Below are 18699 nucleotides of genomic sequence, written 5' to 3'. Positions count from 1 at the left end.
CTTGACATGACATGGCTGTGTGTAAACAAGTGTGTATCTTTGTTTGTGTTGAAGTTACTCCTACTAATGTGCTTTTTGCCCTCATACTCTCCTTACATCCCGTTTCAGCCTGTAGACCTACAGTGTGTGTGTGTGTGTGTGTGTGTGTGTGTGTGTGTGTGTGTGTGTGTGTAGGTATGACTCCTCTGTTTTGAGTGTGCGTGCCTCCCTCCATCTCGCCTCCTGTCCATCTTCTGTCTCCCCCCTTGTCCTAATATCCCCTCTTTGCTTTTCAGTGATGGTGGCGGCTGGGAGGGGAGGCGGGAGGAGAGGGAGGAGTGCAGATGGTCTGGTCAGAGAGAGACACAGAGAGAGAGAGAGAGAGCTTTTTTGGCAGGGTCGGCCAGTGGGAGGGCCCATTGTGATGCAACGTTGCATAAATAATGCCACGGGGCTTCTAAATGCTCCGTTGCCATGGGGACCTTTGTGCCTCAGTGAACTCTGTGTGTGTGTGTGTGTGTGTGTGTGTGTGTGTGTGTGTGTGTGTGTGTGTGTGTTTCATAGCCCCTGAGGAGAGAGAGAGAAAGAGAAAGAGACATTAGAGACAGACAGAGAGAGAGAAGGGCTGAGTTGCAGTCAGCTCGAGTGACACAAGAGTCTCTCTCTCTCTCTGTGTTTTTCTCTCTGTGTCTCTGTGTCTCTGTCTCGCTTGCTGAGTTTGACCCAGGACAGATGAGTGTGCGAGGAGGAGGGAGACGGAGTGTTGTTGCTTTTTTGGCCAGAGGGGAGCAAAGAATAGCGGGATAATCTCTGATTTTGTGTCTCTCTGTGAAGTATGGTCCATGTGAAGGTATGTGTTCTTACTCCTTCCATCCCTGTTTTTCTCTTTTTTTAGTCTTTTTTGGCCGCTTTTCGGCTCTCGATTTTTCAGAACACATTCCATCATGGTGTGTGCCTGTTCCTCTGCAGTAACAGGTGTCTGCCTGTCAGCCATGAATTGGAGGGAGAAGGGATCGGAGGGGGGGGGGGGGCAGCAGGAGGAGGGAGCTGAACGCTTTTGTTTGGATGTTTTCAAGAAGCCTTACAACTTGAATTCTCACGGCTCACCATCCAGCTAGTTAGTCAGCTCGCTTAGCCACTCAGCCTCTATGCTCTCAGCTGTAGCGGCGCCAAACAAGCAAACAAACAAAGGGAAACACAGGCGTTTCATCTTTTCCTTCATCTGTTCTGGAGATGTTGCCTCAAAGTAGGTTTTTTTTTCTTTTTTCTCCTCAGCTGATGAGGGCAGTTAGATTGATTTGATTGCAAAAAGAAGTCAGATCAGACAGAAAAAAGCTTGCACTTTTTTTTGCATGCAGTGCTGTTTGAGATGTAGTGTCTTAACTCTGTGGGGTAGGATTTCTTGAAGCTTTCTAATGTAGAAAGTGGTTGGTTTGTGTTTGCATCAAAAGATTACCTCTAGCTTTTATCTTCAAATGCACCTTTTGTGGGATGAGATCATAGACACTAAAAATCATCCATGTGTTTCTCGCAGATGATTAGCTCCATGCTAAAACTTTGACACCGGGATGATTGATCTGAGGCCACTAAGCTCTTTTATTCATCCATTTCTAACATGATTTATGATCAACTCAGGGAATACAGCCAGCTCAGCTCAGCACATGTAGCCAGGTGATTTATTTATTTATTTATTTTTTCACCTTTGCTGTTAAGTTATGCAGCTCTGTTTTCATCCGCACTGCAGTGTTAACACATCTATGTATCATCATGTTGAAGTTGGGAAGAGACTGCATGTTGCTCTTGCTGTATTCACACTTGAGAGATTTCACAGCAGTGTGTGTGTATGAGTGTTACAGCATGTTAGCATCAACAGACTGTTGTGCATTCACGCAATTTTGCACTGGCAGAAGTTACTTTAGTGTTTTATAGCAGAACATATATGCTGTTCTGCACAAAGCGCTTAACTGTGTCATGAATTCAAAGGGAAACTGTCCTTGTTAGTGGATCTACACTTAATATCACAGTAACAAGTTGTGTGTTCTAATACGAGTCTATAAACTGCAGAATCCATGCAAATGCAAATATATCTGTGCATGCTCCTGTCAAGTGTGCATGCATGCTGATGTGTGTGCACATGTGCGGCAGACATGTTTCTTTTTACACGTGTGTGTGTGTGTGTGTGTGTGTGTGTGTGTGTGTGTCTGTGTCTGTGTGTGTCTGTCTGTGTATGTCTGTCTGTGTGTGTGTGTGCGTGCGTGGGTGTGTGCATGCGTGCCAGTATGTCCAGTAACTATTATTAACAAGAAGACGGTGCATAATTACAGTGAAATTTCCAATTTGATTTGTTAACTTATTACATTAATTATTCATTCTAATCAAATTGTATCATTATGGTGGGAAGCTTGGAGGTGCCTCAGGCATCATCAGCTTTTAAGCTCCCACATACCGGCACTCTGCTCGCCGTCAGTGTTGTTAAGCTTCAAACACACACCGTGCAGCCACTATAAATAAAATTAATGTTCTGTCTTACTGGGAAATGTGATTTCAGTTGTATTTTGAGGGCATTTTAAATGTTAAAACTTGTGCAAAGATAAGTTGTTTCGTGCCTGTGCAAACAGAGCAGTCTGACTATTCACTTTTAATGACATGCAATTCTGAGGTAGCTTAATTTAGTGAGAATCTCTGCAAGGGTTCAGTGTTAGATATGCAACTGGCCACTGACATGCACATCAATGTGCATAAATTCATACCTCTTTCCAGATATCTCTTTTGTATTCAAATGCTGACCGGGGAACATTGATCCATTATATCTCTCATTCTGACGTGATTTATTTTAATCCCATCACTTTTTATCTAGATACCCCAGGAAACTGCCAAAAATCAATTTAACATCTTAATCATCATTTCAGGAGCGGAGCTCCAGTGTATCTTCACTGTGTGCTCTTCACTTGATTTGAAACAATCTACAATCCAAATGGATTTTTTTTTAGTGTGTGGGTTTTTTGCACAGATTGGTAAAATCAGTAATGTTTAATCAGCTATAATGATCACAGCATCAGACACAAATATTATAATTAGCTGTTGGTTTGTTTGCATATCAGTTAATTGGTGGTTATTCAATGCGCATTGAACAGCATAAATTAGGCGCCGAGACAATGCACCTCATGGAAGAGCCATTCGTAGGAAAAGATTTTCTCTTCAATAGCACCCACAAATGGTTTGAGAGATCTTGTTGAGTTCAGCAATACACTTGTATTAATGATTTAATTCCTTTCTGCACATATTTCACTTAAGAATTTTAATTACCTTAACGAAACTCTTCACTTTGTCAGTGTTTTTTGGCAGGAGTCGTTTTGGTATAACAGCTCTTACAACCAGTGTCTGGAGTTAACGTTTTGATTCACCGCCAAGGGGCCTTTTAAAAATCCACAAAAAATCCACTGACCAGCCATATATATATATATATATATATATATATATATATATATCTTTTACTGGCCAAAATGGTAAGTTGCCATTTTGTGTCACATTTACATTTATATATATATATATATATATATATATATATATATATATATATATATATATATATATATATATATATATATATATATATATATATATAATACAAACAAGTCAGAGCAAAGCTGAATAGGAAGTTGGCCTGCACTCAGCACTTGATGGGAGTTAATCTTGGACCATGAGTGTCCAAACCTAGAGTATACAACTCAGGATGTTAGGAAAATTGTCAAATTCTGACAGCTGCTTCAGAGTCTTCATGCAGGCATGGATGGATTACTGAACAAGGCTACCAGGCAGTGGCCTGCGGCCCCAAAGTGTTAGGCTCCCCTGGCCTTCACCTGCAAAATGTCACTCAAATTAACATGTACTGATCCCTCAAAGACTCAAAATGACCATGAAGAGCTGCAAAGACTGCTAAGAGACACAAAATGACCATCCATCCAACGTTATTATGTGGGGCCCAGATGGGTTATACACGGGCTACCTGGGTAACAAGTGGGCCTACAACGGGCATCTTATCTGGGGCCCACTTGGGTAAACCCACCCGTGGGTAACTGGCATGGAGCCATTATGGAACATATAGACAATCCCATATGGGGACCCATCTTTCAGTTCATTTACTATCCACATGGGGCCCACATACAAGTTATGGCTGAGAGGAGACACAAAATGACTACAAAGCAACATAGCAAGACAAAACTACTTCTATAACACACAAAATTACCACATAGAGACCCAAACAACAACAAAGACACAAAACTATCACCAGGAGAAACAAAATGACTACAAAGAGACACAAAACAACCAACCAAAAAAAAAAAAAAACCGATAAAATTACTCAAAGAGATGCATAACTAACTCTATAAAACACAAATTACCTTATTAAGACTCAAACAACCACAAAAAGACACAAAACTATCACCAGGAGAAACAAAACAATTACAAAGAGACACAAAACAACCAAAAAAGACCAAAAAAATGTTAAAGAGGTGCAAAACCACCATAAATCATGTGCCTTGTTCCTATGTAGGAGAGGTGGTGGGGCCTTTTGAATACCTGTGTCCAGGGGTCCTTTGTCTTACGCCCATGCATGCAGGTTACTGTCCATTTGTACATCCTCCGTTAAAACACCTGATTGACACAGGCCTGGAGCAGAACAGACAGCCCTACATATAGCACTAGAGGCACTGACCACACTAATAACCAAATCTCTCAATCTCCTTTATTTATCAAGTTGATATATGATCTTTACAACAATAAGAAGGATAAGACAAAAATAATTTTGCATAACTGTGCAAATTTCCATTCCATTTTGATCCACCTGTTTCTTCACACATTTATATTTAGTGAGTACAGATATATAGAATTTTGATTTAACTAATTTTAGAGTAAAGAGTGTATTGCCATCCAGCAGTATGGTGACTGTTTCTTCAGGGGCGCTACACTGCATCTACAGATTCTCACATTGGGTTAATGTGATTGTAACCCTCCTCTATCCGTCTCTTCATATGAGCCACCACGTGCTAACAGCAGGATGCACATCCATACGCTACCGTTTGTGTGTGTAGATGACTGGTCAGGCAGGCCTTAGACTAAAGCTTTCATAGGAAACTGACAAAAAAAAAATCCTCATCCCAAAACTTCTGTTTGCATTTCCTCGTCGCAGAACAACAAATGTCACATTTGTTATGTCTTTAGTTTAGTGTCACAGTTTTGCGACATATCAAACTCTTCACTCTGTGAATATCTGGTGGTGTGAAACTGGCAGACACAGCAAGATCTGGCCCGTTTTCCCACCACAGACTGGCGAGTCCATTTCACAACAATTAAAAATGTGTTGGAGACAACAGGGCCAAAATAATGTTCAGGATGACTGTAAATGTGGCTGTAAATAAACAGACAGAATGCTTTGACACATTCTCTCTCCCCCTCCCTCTCCAGGAGTTGCAGTTTGAACGTCTGACCAGGGAGCTGGAAGCCGAACGACAGATCGTTGCCAGTCAGCTGGAGAGATGCAAGCTTGGCTCTGAGACTGGAAGCATGACTAGCATCAGGTGTGTGTGTGTGTGTGTGTGTGTGTGTTTGTGGTTGTGGGTGTGGGTGTGTGTGTGTGTGTGTGTGTGTGTGTGTGTGTGTGTGTGTGTGTGTGTGTGTGTTGTGTGTTTGTCTCACACCTGTCAGATACTCTCCTGTACACTCTACCTGTGTGTTTCAGCTGTGCTCTTGCAGGTGACTGGCTTTACAGCTGGTCACATTAGAGGCACACTCCTTGATTTGTGTCCAAAATCCATCCCTATGAGTCAAACCACAAACACTGTGTTGCTTTGGCGGCCAGAGAGAGAGAAATTCCTGCATTGCCCTGGTGTACAAGATTGCTTTACATCTCTTATACCCACACACCTGTTAAACTAATTAGTTGGCAGAGCTGCAGGATGCATTTCTATTATTGCTTTCTTTTGAATTCGCACAATTAACGCATATTAGTGTGCAAGAGAAACAAAAAGCTGGTGGTTCTAGCTTCTTTGCTTGCTGTGGCAAAGTTGTACTGTGGTCTCTTGCTGCTGGCAGTTTATTGCTCAGAGTTGTGTTTTTAACACCTAAAATTATGGCAGAACTTCAAGGCTTTTAGGTACTGAAATGCTGACAAGAAATGCATTTTTAAAGGTGCTTTGTGTGGCATTAATCCTTTGTGTGTACTTGCAGATATTTTAGGACTTTGATCCTTAAGGTCTGTCAGGATAACTCCTGTTGTTGGACAATATATTTTGTCCATGAAATAATCGCAATAAACTATATTTTTGTCATTTTGAGGCCATTTTATGCCACTAATGAATTGATAATATCATAACATTATAATGTAACATGGTTAGCTTGGTAAAATTTTCTACAAATCAATCATTCAGTTCGTTTTACTGAAACCATGAGCACCAAAGAAGACAGTAATAACAGCATAGTAAACGAGAGAGAGACAGTTTTGTGTGTAAGGAAATATAAACCTGTCCCATATAGACACCTGTCCCAAAGATAAGCCTGTTGAGTTCAGGAAATAATAGCCTGGGCTATTAACTGAAGTTTTATAGGTATATATAAATCCATATTAAAGCATTATTTATATAAGAGATGATCTGATCATTATTTAGTTACATGATCATCAAATCCAGAGTATCTCCGTTAGATCAAAGTGTCAATCTGACATTAGATTTCTTTCAAGTTCGAATCCCTCTGCCGCAAAGTGATCTTAATTCATTCCTCATGCACCTCTGAGCTTAAAGGTGCTACAGTACGTGTGCTTGATCCTGTCAATAAACTTAAATCTTCCAGTGAGATTTTGACAGATCTATATCCTTTCTCAAAACACAGTCTTAAACTTACTGACAGGATTATTAGAGGTCTCAAGTTGTTATCCTTGAGTTTATTTTTGTACTTTTTCCAAAAATGACTCTGGACTGAGCAACAAGTTTTAAAAAGTAATTACAGCTTAATTGCTTCATGTCTGCTTCACTGCACTGTTGTTACTCTGCATGTTTATTTTAAAGAGCAAGAAGAGGAATAACAATAATAATGAGAGCTGATAACGGCTTATATGTGTTCTTAAAATGAGGTCGGCTAAAGTGAACATAATTACTGGAATGTAGCTGCATAAAAACTTGAGAAGTAAAAATCTGTTGTTTTGAATTTTAAAGCATTCAAGTAAACTGAATGATTTTCATGAGTTAAAGCTGCTCTGGAGGCAAAATATTCTCAGTGGCCAAATTAACTTTCAGTGGGTATAAAGCTACAGAAAGAGGGTCTAGTCAAAATATAAAAACCATTATGAAAAGTATTAACTTTTTTCATTAGCTTATGATGCATAGTCACAAGCCTAGTTTGGGTAGTTAGTGATAGGCAAGCTTGGCTTTCAATATTTTAAAGCTGCGCTTGTCTGTATTTTTTAATATTAATAGATCAAATGACTGGGTAATATGACATGGGGTCACTTGTAGTCGCAGACCCACAAAGAACTACCTCCCATATCTCCAGTTAATCTTCGTCTACCGACCATTTTAGCGTCTTTCCACTCATTATTTTGATTTTAAAACCTGCAATGTTACTGTTTCCTTTCACTCTCATTGCTCTTGTCAATCTTGTTTGCAGAAGCAGTTGTTTTCATTGTAAAAGCTCTGTTAAACCTACTGTACAGTATCCCCTAGCACCAAACAGACAAAGATTGCCACTACTTTATGAACATAATAATGCACTTAGCAACTAAAGATGCAGATTTTAGAAATTGGCGGAGACCAAAACAAAGCAGCAAGAAAAGTGACTATTGCACTGTGTCTGCTGGATGTGACATTAAGCAATTGCATGCCTTGCATTGCCACAAAACTTAATAAAATGGCAATATGGTTATGTTGTTTCAATAGTTAGTGCACAATTGTGATTAGATTTGTGCGTGTAAGCAGGTTTTTTTAAACATGGAAAAACCTCCTTAAAAATGATTTTGACTCCTTTCACATTGCCAATAGGCTACAGCTGTGTACACAGCCCTGGAGCAGGCAAGTATGCCATTCTGTTTTTTTTACTTTTGAGTCACATTAGCTAACAATAGAAAGCAGCATGGAGGCCAGTGAATATGTTACTGTGGTTACTTACGTTTTATATCTGTTGCATATTCAGTCTGCCTTTCAAACTCAGTTTTGGAATGGTTTGAGCTCTGCTTGGTTGGTATCTTGTGGATGGCGTATCATTACATCACGCCGGTTAAGGGGCTTGAATTAGCGCGTTCACCTGCGTGTTTTTTTTTCCATCAAAGCTAATTGGAGCCACAGCCTATAAATACCTGTGACTACTGCAGAGTCATTTGATCCAGGTGTGAACGCTGATTGTACAAAAAGCCAGATGTTAGCAGGTGTCAGTGGATATTTTGCTCAGTGGGAAAGGAGCTTTAGAGTATAGCCAAAGGTTTTATACACGGAACTATAGCGTCACCTTTAAAAATTCACAAATTTGTTTCTGCATGTTGCATTGACCAGAGACAGACACGACCTTGAGTTATGCAAACATGCAAACCTAACTTCAAAAATTTTCCCATTTGTGATCATCAGGCGTGACAATATATCTCAGAATACCTCCTTGTTTTTGCATTGAACAGAGCAAAATTACACTCTTTAGCGGCAAAATTGTGCCAACCCTGTCATTACAACACTCCAGGTTGATCAAAGTGGCTGTTCTAAATGAATGTTGGCTCAGGTCTAAATGGCACAAAACAAATTGTCAGTTTTGCAAACATGACACGCTATTAATTGTCCATTTAAAACAGTAATTGCTTCTCACAAAGAACTAGACAATGTTCAGCTGTCACAGGAGTCTATTGTTCCACTCAGGGCCATGTTTTTTTTTTTTTTTTTTGTGGAGAGTATGAAGTAAACATACACAATGTGAAGAGACTGTCACATCATCTGCTGCTGATTGAGTTTGGACCCGAGCTTCGACTCTGCTCTGAACTCAAAGAACTCATTCTACACATCCCATACCGGTCCCAATGTGAAAACAGCACTGCTGGCACAATAGTGGTAATGCACTTAGCCTGCCTCTCAGGACAATGTAACACGATTAAAGCCTCTGTCTCCGTTTCCCTGTCTCACACTCTCTAACACACACACACGCACGCACGCACACACACACGCGCGCGCGCGCGCACACACACACACACACACACACACACACACACACACACAAATAGACGTACACAGTCCATCATCTTTTCTCCTCTTTGATTCCGTTAAGCGAGCGGGGATTCCATCCGTCTCAAACTAATTACTCATCTGCCGGCATTGTAATTCTCGTTTCAATTTAAGGGGTGGACCAACAAAGAGCAGAAAGATGGTCTAAAAACCAATTCATTCACCAGTCTAATTAACTGGCGCGCGCATTTAGCTCCTCGATGCTGTCATAGGGCTGTATTGAGGGCCTCCATTTAAAACGGCATCAACATGGGAGATGGAAGAGGTGTCCAAAAAATCTGCACGTCTTCCACTTCATCACACAGCTGCGTACAGATGGAAGAAAGGCTGCCATCTTGCTAACTCGATTAGATGGGTTTATTATTTAGTGAAGAGCAGAGCGTCTTGTGGATAATACTGTGCCATTGCTTTTTATAGGCTGTCCACTTTGTTTGAATTGGAGGTAATTACTAAATGGACAAATGGTTTGGCAAACAACGCAATATGTTAGAAGTTTGTATTGCCTCACCATGTAGGATTTATTGTTCAATTACAGAAGAAACATTAGTATTGTTGCTGTTCTGAATAGTTTTAGTCATCGCTGCTTGTCCCCGGTGAACAGAAGGGGCAACAAGCCAGCTACAGCTACAAGACATGTACAGGAATTTATCTTGGTAGCAGTTGTGGAGAGATTTATTAACATTGTGCTCGGCAATTAAACTAGGAGCTTCCTGCGTTCTCAGCAGCTTGGCAAAAGTAAAAACTAAACTTAAATTGTTGTGGTGTTTATTCCCTCTGTCATTTTGGAATGAAATATACATTAACTGTGGAACATTAACTTTTTTTTGGTATGTTCCTTGTATTTCCCAGGTTTTTGTTTAGCTCGGTTAGCATAAGTATGTAGCATGACCAAGATACATTTTTGCTTGTATGGGAATATGTTTTCCTCTTCAGTAAGGCTTTTTAGATTATAAAAGCTTTATTTTTTGTTAGCTGTGTTGCTTATCATGTTCTATCTGCAGCAAAAAATGTCATTTTTGCCCCTAGCAAAAGCTAATTTATTGGTATTGTTTGGATTAGCATTACTGCTGCTAGCTACAATTTCTCACTCAACGTATCCTCAGCAGTTTGTATGGTATGACAGATTAATCGCCTAGCAAATGGCGTAAATAGGACCTACTTAACGTAAAGTTACGTAGACTACTTCACATAAAATTCCATATGTTAGGTTTCAGCAATCAAAGTTTTGTAGGTTAAGTTTTGGAAAAGAAACATGGTGATGATGTATCTTAAAATAATTCAAAGTTTACATGGACTTTTGGCCTTAATATTACATCTGTCTTTACTACAGTCAGCATATTGGTCACATCAGCCTATCCAGTAACGTGGGATATACACAAATTACTGGCATACCATTACGTTTGTAATTTAAGAATTGTGGTGCATTGCTTTTTGTATGTAAGAACAATGAATGAGAACAGCCTGTCTCAAATTCAGTGTGTCATGTTAGCTAGCTAATGCCGTCAGTTGACAAGCATAAAAAAAGTAGCCAGAAAAAGGTGTGCCACGCTTTTTCACAAATAATTTGACAGTTTTCCAGCAATTCACTTCATTTCAAAATGCTGAAAATGTCCAAATACTGTTAGCGGTCATGACATTTTACCAGTATGTCTTACATTACTAAGGATTAAAAAATATTAGAAATATTAATATTTATAGAATGTGTAAATGTTTATAAATAGGAAAGCTGTATAGGTTTATTACACTTACTTTACCTTACTTTTCCAGAGAACAATATTAACTGAGCATGACACTTTACAGCCTTCATGATATTGGGAAAACAAAACACAAGATCTACTTACTAGCTTTTTGAGCTGTTTAGTTTGTATTTATATTAGCTATTTAATCCAAATCAGGTCAGAAATGAAAATTTATTGAACACTACATTAAATGTATAATTTTGAGGCTGACACTATTTTAAGCCTAATATCTGAAACCTCTCCAGATTGGAAGCATGTCTTCATATTTCTTTGAAAACTCCCTCTCAGGCTGTCCGTCGTCTTGGCTTTCCTACAGGAGCAGCTCTTGTTTCACCCCTCAGACAAACCACAGGTTCTTGAGTAAGGCACAGTAGATACAATATAACCAAGGTTGTTATGACTAGGGGATTCAGACACCTTGGCTGATGCCTGTGCTAGATAAACAAGTAGTGGAACAATAGAGGATGGGACTGTGTAACTGTTTTTAGTGTGTCTTGTCCTGGATTAACTCAGGAAATAAGTTGAGTAGGGGAAATAAAAACTCCACTCTAATCTAACACTACCAAAAACACAGATTTTCTTTTGTCACAAGAAGGAAATCCCTCAAACAAATTGATATCTGAACCATGCACCGAAACATGTTTTTTTAAATATTAAATAAAAAGTCTTTCGGTTCTTTTTATTTAATATTTGGATTTGACAGCTCTATTAAGCAATAAAGCACATGGAATAATGGAAATCAGTCCACAGATAGACAGGTTGATGTACAGAAGAGTTGAATGAAGAATCAGTGTTTAGTGCAGCTGTGTGTCTGGGGGCCGGCAGTTGGGGAATCTGCTCCTGGTGCGTTTTGCAAGATAAAGACTTTTAGAGGTGCTAATGAGATCTTCAGCTCTGCCTTTGTTTCCAGTTTTAATCAGTCACCACAGGTCACAGTGTCTGCCACGGCATATGCCGCTGCTTTAACACTTCAAAAGGCACAAATCCACTTTGTGACTCTGTGCGTGTGTGTTTCTCTATCAGTCAAACGAAGACAATGTTTTTGTGCGTGGAAAGAAGAGGTACAGCACGTCGCCCATTAGTTAAAGGACCATTCCGCCTCAAATGTCAAGGTTGCAAGTGACATGTCGGCGCTTCTTCTTGGCTTAGACAACATAAGAGGTGGAAATGAAAAGAGGAAATGGTCATCACTGGGATAATGGTTAGATTGTGCATGTCAGTGTTCAACTTCGAGGCTCTGCTCTATTCTATTTGTCACTTCACCTCAATTACCAACCACATCCACTCACTCTAGTCTCTTCAGCCGTTAAAATCAATGGTCTTTACGTTGGTTTAGTCAGTAGTTGTAATCATATTGTGCAGAGTAAGGTGTGTGACTAGTATAACATATATTTATATAACATTAGCCAAATCAAAAAGCTAAAATACCTAAGGCCTGAATGACACTGCCTGTGTGAGCATCTTGGAACCTATACATTTTTTTTTTCCTGGCACCCATGTTAACAATATAAAGCAGCCACTTGTGCAACGCTTGTCAGGTGCGTCTGGGCCATTCCAGAAATCCAGAGTCCACTTTTTCCGAGACCCAGACAAAACCAAGTAAAAGATGAGACAGGGACGTTCAAAGTGGTTTTGAGACCTGTCTAGAGGCCAAGACCAATCTTGATATGAATGGAGAGTTATTATTTGGAGCCTGGTTGTGGTTTCAGTTCAGTTAGGAGAGACAGGTGAATGGAGTAAAGATAATTGTTTAATTCTGATTGCAGGTGTACAGATTAACTGACGATGTGATGATAAATACTTGAAAGTTTTTGGGGCTTGAACTCCAGAGGGAGGTTTGTAATTTAAGGGCATCAGAGCATCAGTGAGATAAATCCTCCATGGAGTCCAGACACTGGTGGTGGTGGTGGTGGTGGGGACTGGTGACTCTGGGACTGATGGCTGATGGTGCTAATGAGGCTGATGAAGGGATTTGCACCATGAAACAAAAAAAAAACATGCAAAAAAGAGACATGTCACATGTCACAGTGCTGTTGGTTAACTATGATCAGATGACAGAACAGCTAACATCTCAACTGAAAGCCCTTGACAATAGGGTTTCCATCACAGGGTTTTGCAAAACTTAAATGATATTTTTGAAATGTCGATAAAACACACGTGCAAGATGACTGCGTTTTCAGTAAAGATGTGTGACTTCTCTTGTGATAACATTCCAAGGTGCACGGCGGTGGATGTTCAAAATATTAGCAGGTTTATTTCTATTGCAGGCACCGCACTAGCTGTCATTATTTCCAAGGGCAACATAGGTGTGTTGTGCGAGCGATAATGGAAGGTATAAGTACAGTGTGTGTGAGTGGCCACATATGAGGGATTTGTGTGAGGTTATAGTCCACAATTTTACTGTGGAGTTGTGGATTCAAATTTTGGATGATCCACTCGACTTTTGAGTGGCATGCCCGAGGGAGCCAGTTCCTGTTGACAAACATCATGTGACCTAGAAAAGCCATTGCAGTTTCCATTGCACTTTTGCGAAATATGGCTTTTTCAAATTGCCTGAAATACCAGCTCATGTGACCATATTTTTTTTTTTTTTGGACAAATGGGAGTTTTTTTGAAACTGACATTTTTCCATTAGGCATATTTTGTGTTTGCAGTTTTTATTTTTTGCAATTTGATGGCTAATGGAAACCCGCCTCATGACAGCAATGAATTATTGATTATTATTATTGAGTTGATTATTGAGCATGTGTGCCAGAAGTGAATGCCTAAGCAGGCAAGCGTATAGCCCTCCTGACTAAACTTTTGCTCTAGGTTTATTTGGTTTGGTTGCTCCAGTGACATCAGGTGCTACATCATGGGTTAGCAATTTCTGATGTGGAAGTTAAAAGAAACAGAGTAACCTGGGATGGATTTTGAGAAATTAAACAAGGGAGGAAACGCCCCAGTGAATAATAGGAGTATCTCTCTCAGTTAGCTCTGCTGGTGTTTCAATACTGCCTGGTGTTTACCTGCTCCCTAGCTTCAGTCCCTTTATCTAATCACCCGAGTGGAGCTGGGACTGCGAGCACACACCCAGCGGATTCAGATATCTGAGCTGTGGTGGCACCGCGGTGGCCACTCCACTCTGCTGGCCGAGTAGTAGCCTCCTCGCAGGGCGGGCTGTTTGTCTGCCTCTTTTGGCTGTGCACATTTTCAACATTTGCCTGGTAATCGGATGCACAGCTCTGCTTTCGTCTGGCTGCTGAGTGGTGAGTGTGTGTGTGTGCATAAGCATTGGCTGTAACCACAGCACCCAGCGAGACCCACCGCCGCTTGTCTGGTGGGAAAACGCGACCTGTCTAGCGAGGGGCCCATTACCCAGAAGCTGATGGGGCGCTCAGTTGCCAGTTTAGACTTACAGCACTGAGGCCCTCCGTCTGCTTCTCCTCAACACACATTGACTAGCCTAGATGTTCGCAGAGCGGTGCAGCTTTACTGAGAACCATTACCTGTTTTTATTGAATTGAAAAACTCTTTTTGAAGAAAGGTCCCTAATAGTCCTTTGAACGACTGTTTTCCCACAGAAAATATCAATCTGAAGAATGCATTATATTTCTCTGCAGAACATTTTCAGCAGGCAGAGAGCTAATATCAGACCTGTCAGACAAAACACTTTAAAACACAGGTCTTGCTGGTGAGTCAGACATGTTTTATAACTAATAGAAATGGGAGGTAAAACTGCAAAATCAACACGTAAAAGTTGATAATTTTCCTTCAGTTCATTAAGAGCATCACAAGAGATTATCAAGAAAATAAGCTTTGTTGTTGCAGAATAACTTTGTTAAAATGACATTAACCAATTTAAGCACTCTATCTTACGTTAGCAATTTATTAACTTTGTCTAATAATAACAAGCTACACATCATGCTAGTGAATGACAGCTACTGCAGCAGTTAGTCAGACAGCTGATTGAATCCAACGGGGCTGACACATACAGACAGACAACCAATCATGCTCACATTCACACGAGCAGTTTAGAGTCACCAGTTATCCTGCATGTCTTTGGAGTAGCCAGAGAACTCAGAGAAAACCCACACTGACACAAGAGAACATGTAAACTGTCCACAACAGAATATATCACACAAGTCACATTTCCATAGGCAACCAAATGAGGCTGCATATGAGGCATGAGGCTATATATGAGGCATGACATTTTTCTGTCGGCCGACATGGAAGTTAGCATCACCCTAGTTCCCTCTATAAAAAGCCCATAGGATTTTTTCATTGGAATTTGGATTGTTGCAGAAAATTAGCTCTGTGGTAAACAAGCATTTATGATACTTATACTTTTTGTTAAGGAAGATGATCTTCACAAGTGATCTACTTTTATGATACTTGAAGCCTATAAATGCAATTGCCAGAGGCAAAAAGCTAAAGCTAGGCTAAAAACCAACTACAACCATGGTCCCATGACTTAGCATTGCCACCACAACAAGTCTTTAAGGCCGTGTTCAGCTTGATGGCGTTTTGTGGTCTCAATTCGCCTCTTGTTAACAACCGCCTTTTTTGAGACACACAAAAGTTTTAAAGTTCACGACTGGGGTAATTACTGATGTGTTTTATGTTTTAGAAGAAAATGTTAAAGTCTCTCAAGCTTGTGTTAACCACAGACCTTTTTTCAGGCAACTAACCAAAAACCAATTTAAGAAACCTGAGAAAAGGGAACCGGGAGTGCTAAAGTGTTGGGGGTACCACCTTTAGCCCTGGCAGTGCTGTTAACCTTTATGTGATCATCAGTGAGTCCTTCCAGGGCACCAAATGTGCTAGGCGTGGCGCTGATAACAATAGCCCCGCGAAGAACCCAACAAACAAATCCCTGTCTGATTTCCTTTACTTGGCTGCTGTTTCTCCCTGTCTCCAGTTGCCATGTCAACCCTTCTATGCACTTAAGTTACCTGTTGCTCATATCACACAAGATGTATTGACATTTGGTAAACTGTTGTTTAGTTTGCGCTGGCGAACTACCAGTATGATGAAAATACATCTTTTTGGCAAATGACCTCACCGTGAGGAGTCAGAGAGGAGTGAAGATAAAGCTGGCAAAGAGAGAGAGGTGGAGTGGGAGACTGCAGGAGTAGCTCCTCAGGTGCTTCTAACTCCTGGCAGGGCTTTTAGGGATGTTAACAAGTGTTGTGTTGAACTGTATTCCTCCATTAAATTGTGTTTCTCTTGGCTTTTGACCTTAGGGGTCGGGTTAGAATGTAGGTATGGTTATGGTTGGAAGCTGCAGAAGTAACTGGTTGGCAGTTAGGGTTAGGTTGAGGTGAGATGCAGTATTCCATAGCATACTCAGAGGAGCATGAGCACAAGGGTGATAAAAAGTGTCTTTGCTCCTCCTCAAAAGAAACATTTTGCTTAAAATTTCCTCCCAGCAGGGGTTTATTCATTTAAAAGGCTCACTAATAGCAAAAAAATAAAATAATAAATAGTTTTTAAAAAAAGTAATGAAAGGGAATATTAAACAATAAATGAGATGAGATTTCCTAATTGTAGAAAAGGTTAAGATTTGATCTTAAGATCTGAAAAAATCCATGAAAAAAATGAACCATCGGGTTGGTTGGTGTAAGGAAGGGGACAGGACACACAGCCTCGTGCACCAGCAGGGCCACCTGAATAAAGTGAAAGTCGGGTTAGGGTTAGATAAGCCAGCGCTCTATTTCTGCATCTCCCCTCCCTCAGTCTGCACTGGGCTCCTATTTATCAGTCCTATCAGAGCCCTGAATGCTGTTTCTAAACAAACAAACAAAAAATCATTTTCATTGCTAGTGTGTAGTATTGTGATGCATTCAGTAATCAAGTTTTTGTTGTAGCATATGTTTCTCTAAATTGATTTTTAAAAGCCACAAGTCTGCCTTATTTATTCTTTTTTTCCCTTCAAATTCAATAGCTTCACCAAAAAAATAATGAAGTAAGAAAAAAAGGCATCCTGCGCCACAAATACACACTCCACATCATTATATTAATGGCTGTGATACTAGTAATTAGAAAACATACTATGTGGTTCACCCATCCCGGACACAGTCACTTCTAAAGTAGGTCAATTATGTAACCCACAAATTCATTTTGCACACTTTATGTTCAGCCACTGATGTTTTCAAAGACCCAAAAGATAGAATTTCAAAGACAGAATGGCGACTGCACTCTGTTGCATCTGGCTGAGTCACAAAGATGCAAACTGTAGCTGCTACCTGTGCAGAGCAATACAGTCGAGTTAATGTCTTTTTATAGGAATATAGAGCCACTCGAGCTACGGTTGAGCTGAATGTCTAGATGTGATTGTGTGTTTTTTGTTTGTTTTTTGGAGCATCAGCGAGGTGGTGAGAACAGAGGATCAGAGAGAGAAGGATAAAGAGAGAGAAAAAATAGGAAATAAAGCCAAACTGCTGACTGTTTGATTGATTTTTGTGCAGTAGCTTTGCCATTTTTAGTCCCTCCAATTGTAATTTTATGTCACTGCTGTAATTATACACAGGCCGTGTTTTATAGTGGGTCTGTCAACTAGTAGATTATTGCAGAATGTGAGGAAATTAAAAATTTGGTTTAATGTGTGGCTGTAAACTGTCAAAACCTAAACCCAATGAGGGTATTTTTTTTGGTTCAGTTAGTTTGTTTGTCAGCCAGCAGGATTATAGGCAATCTACTGGCCTGATTTTAATGAAACTTAGTGGAAGGGCGTAGCATAAGCCAAGAACCTATTATATTTTGGAGCAGAGGCGAGTCATAAAGCAGATGCACAAATTATTTTTTTGACTTAAGTTAACATTTTGAGATAAAGCATTTGGCCTTGGTGTAACAAATGCCATACATTTTAGGATCAAGTAGATAGTAGTAAAAGTTTAATAGTGACAAAATATGGCCATTGCAGAAATACCATGACTCCATAATTCACATTTATGGGTACCAGTAATCTGGTGTAGCCTACACATGTAGTGTCTTAAACTTCATACAGAAGGCAGCCATAATGGAGCACTCTGGGACAGTGGTTTCATGGGAGAACCATTACGCCTGTGACAAAATGTGGCTATGGAATTATAATACACACATATTTTGGGGCTAATTATACTCTTACTCACATCCAAATGTGAACTGTCTGCAGAGATATTAAGTAAAAACATACCCAGACGTGCAGTAAGAGAAGACTAAACTATTGGCCTTGAGGAAGGCTGCGCTCTCTGAGTGCCCTTCTAGTTACACTCTAGGTTTGTAATGGAGTACAATCATAGTTTATTTTTAGGCTTTTTTTTGCTTTGATTAGATAGTACAAACAGTAAAACTTGTGAATTTTATCATATATGCACTGCTGCATCTGTTTCATTGTGACCATTATGATACATTCACAAGGTTTTGTATGCATTTGGAATGTGGCCAACATAAATAATTTAAATAATAGACATAGCTACCATAATGTGACCCACTGGTATGTGGATTGTTTTTTTGAAGCGTGATTTTGCATTTCGGCCGTTGCCATCTTGTTTTTTTGAAGCCAGAAGTGAACATATTTGGACAAGAGGTTGAAGCAGTGGAGGAAAGAGGGGTGGATCTGACTTATAAACTGTTGCGTGCCTAGCAGACAGCCTGTCACTAAAGGGGACCCGGGCCTTAAATATGCATAACTTTGGGCATTAAGAAAATGTAAACAGGTGAGTTATTTAAAAAAAAAAGAAAAAATAATCACATGGGGGTCTTAAGGTATTTCA

At 40.0% G+C, this 18699-nt stretch overlaps 1 protein-coding gene across 10 annotated transcripts in view; it reads left to right on the top strand.

The window, feature by feature from the left end:
• Positions 1-18699, top strand: part of ctnnd2b (catenin (cadherin-associated protein), delta 2b) — a 198381-nt gene that overhangs the window by 52607 nt on the left and 127075 nt on the right. For 8 of the 10 annotated variants that reach the window (XM_088085340.1, XM_088085331.1, XM_088085334.1 and 5 more), the window contains exon 3: positions 5443-5555. In XM_088085340.1, coding sequence (XP_087941466.1) covers positions 5443-5555 — 113 coding nt within the window. Of the gene's footprint in view, positions 1-652; positions 830-1097; positions 1226-5442; positions 5556-18699 lie in introns of those variants that run through there. The other 2 variants (XM_088085338.1, XM_088085339.1) reach the window with 2 other exon arrangements.

Source organism: Plectropomus leopardus, chromosome 12 (genome assembly GCF_026936395.1).
Source record: "Plectropomus leopardus strain MGB_pleo_1.0 chromosome 12, ASM2693639v1, whole genome shotgun sequence".
NCBI classification, from domain to species: domain Eukaryota; kingdom Metazoa; phylum Chordata; class Actinopteri; order Perciformes; family Serranidae; genus Plectropomus; species Plectropomus leopardus.
Note: the sequence above shows the minus strand (reverse complement) of the source record. Positions and strands in the feature narration are given on the sequence as shown.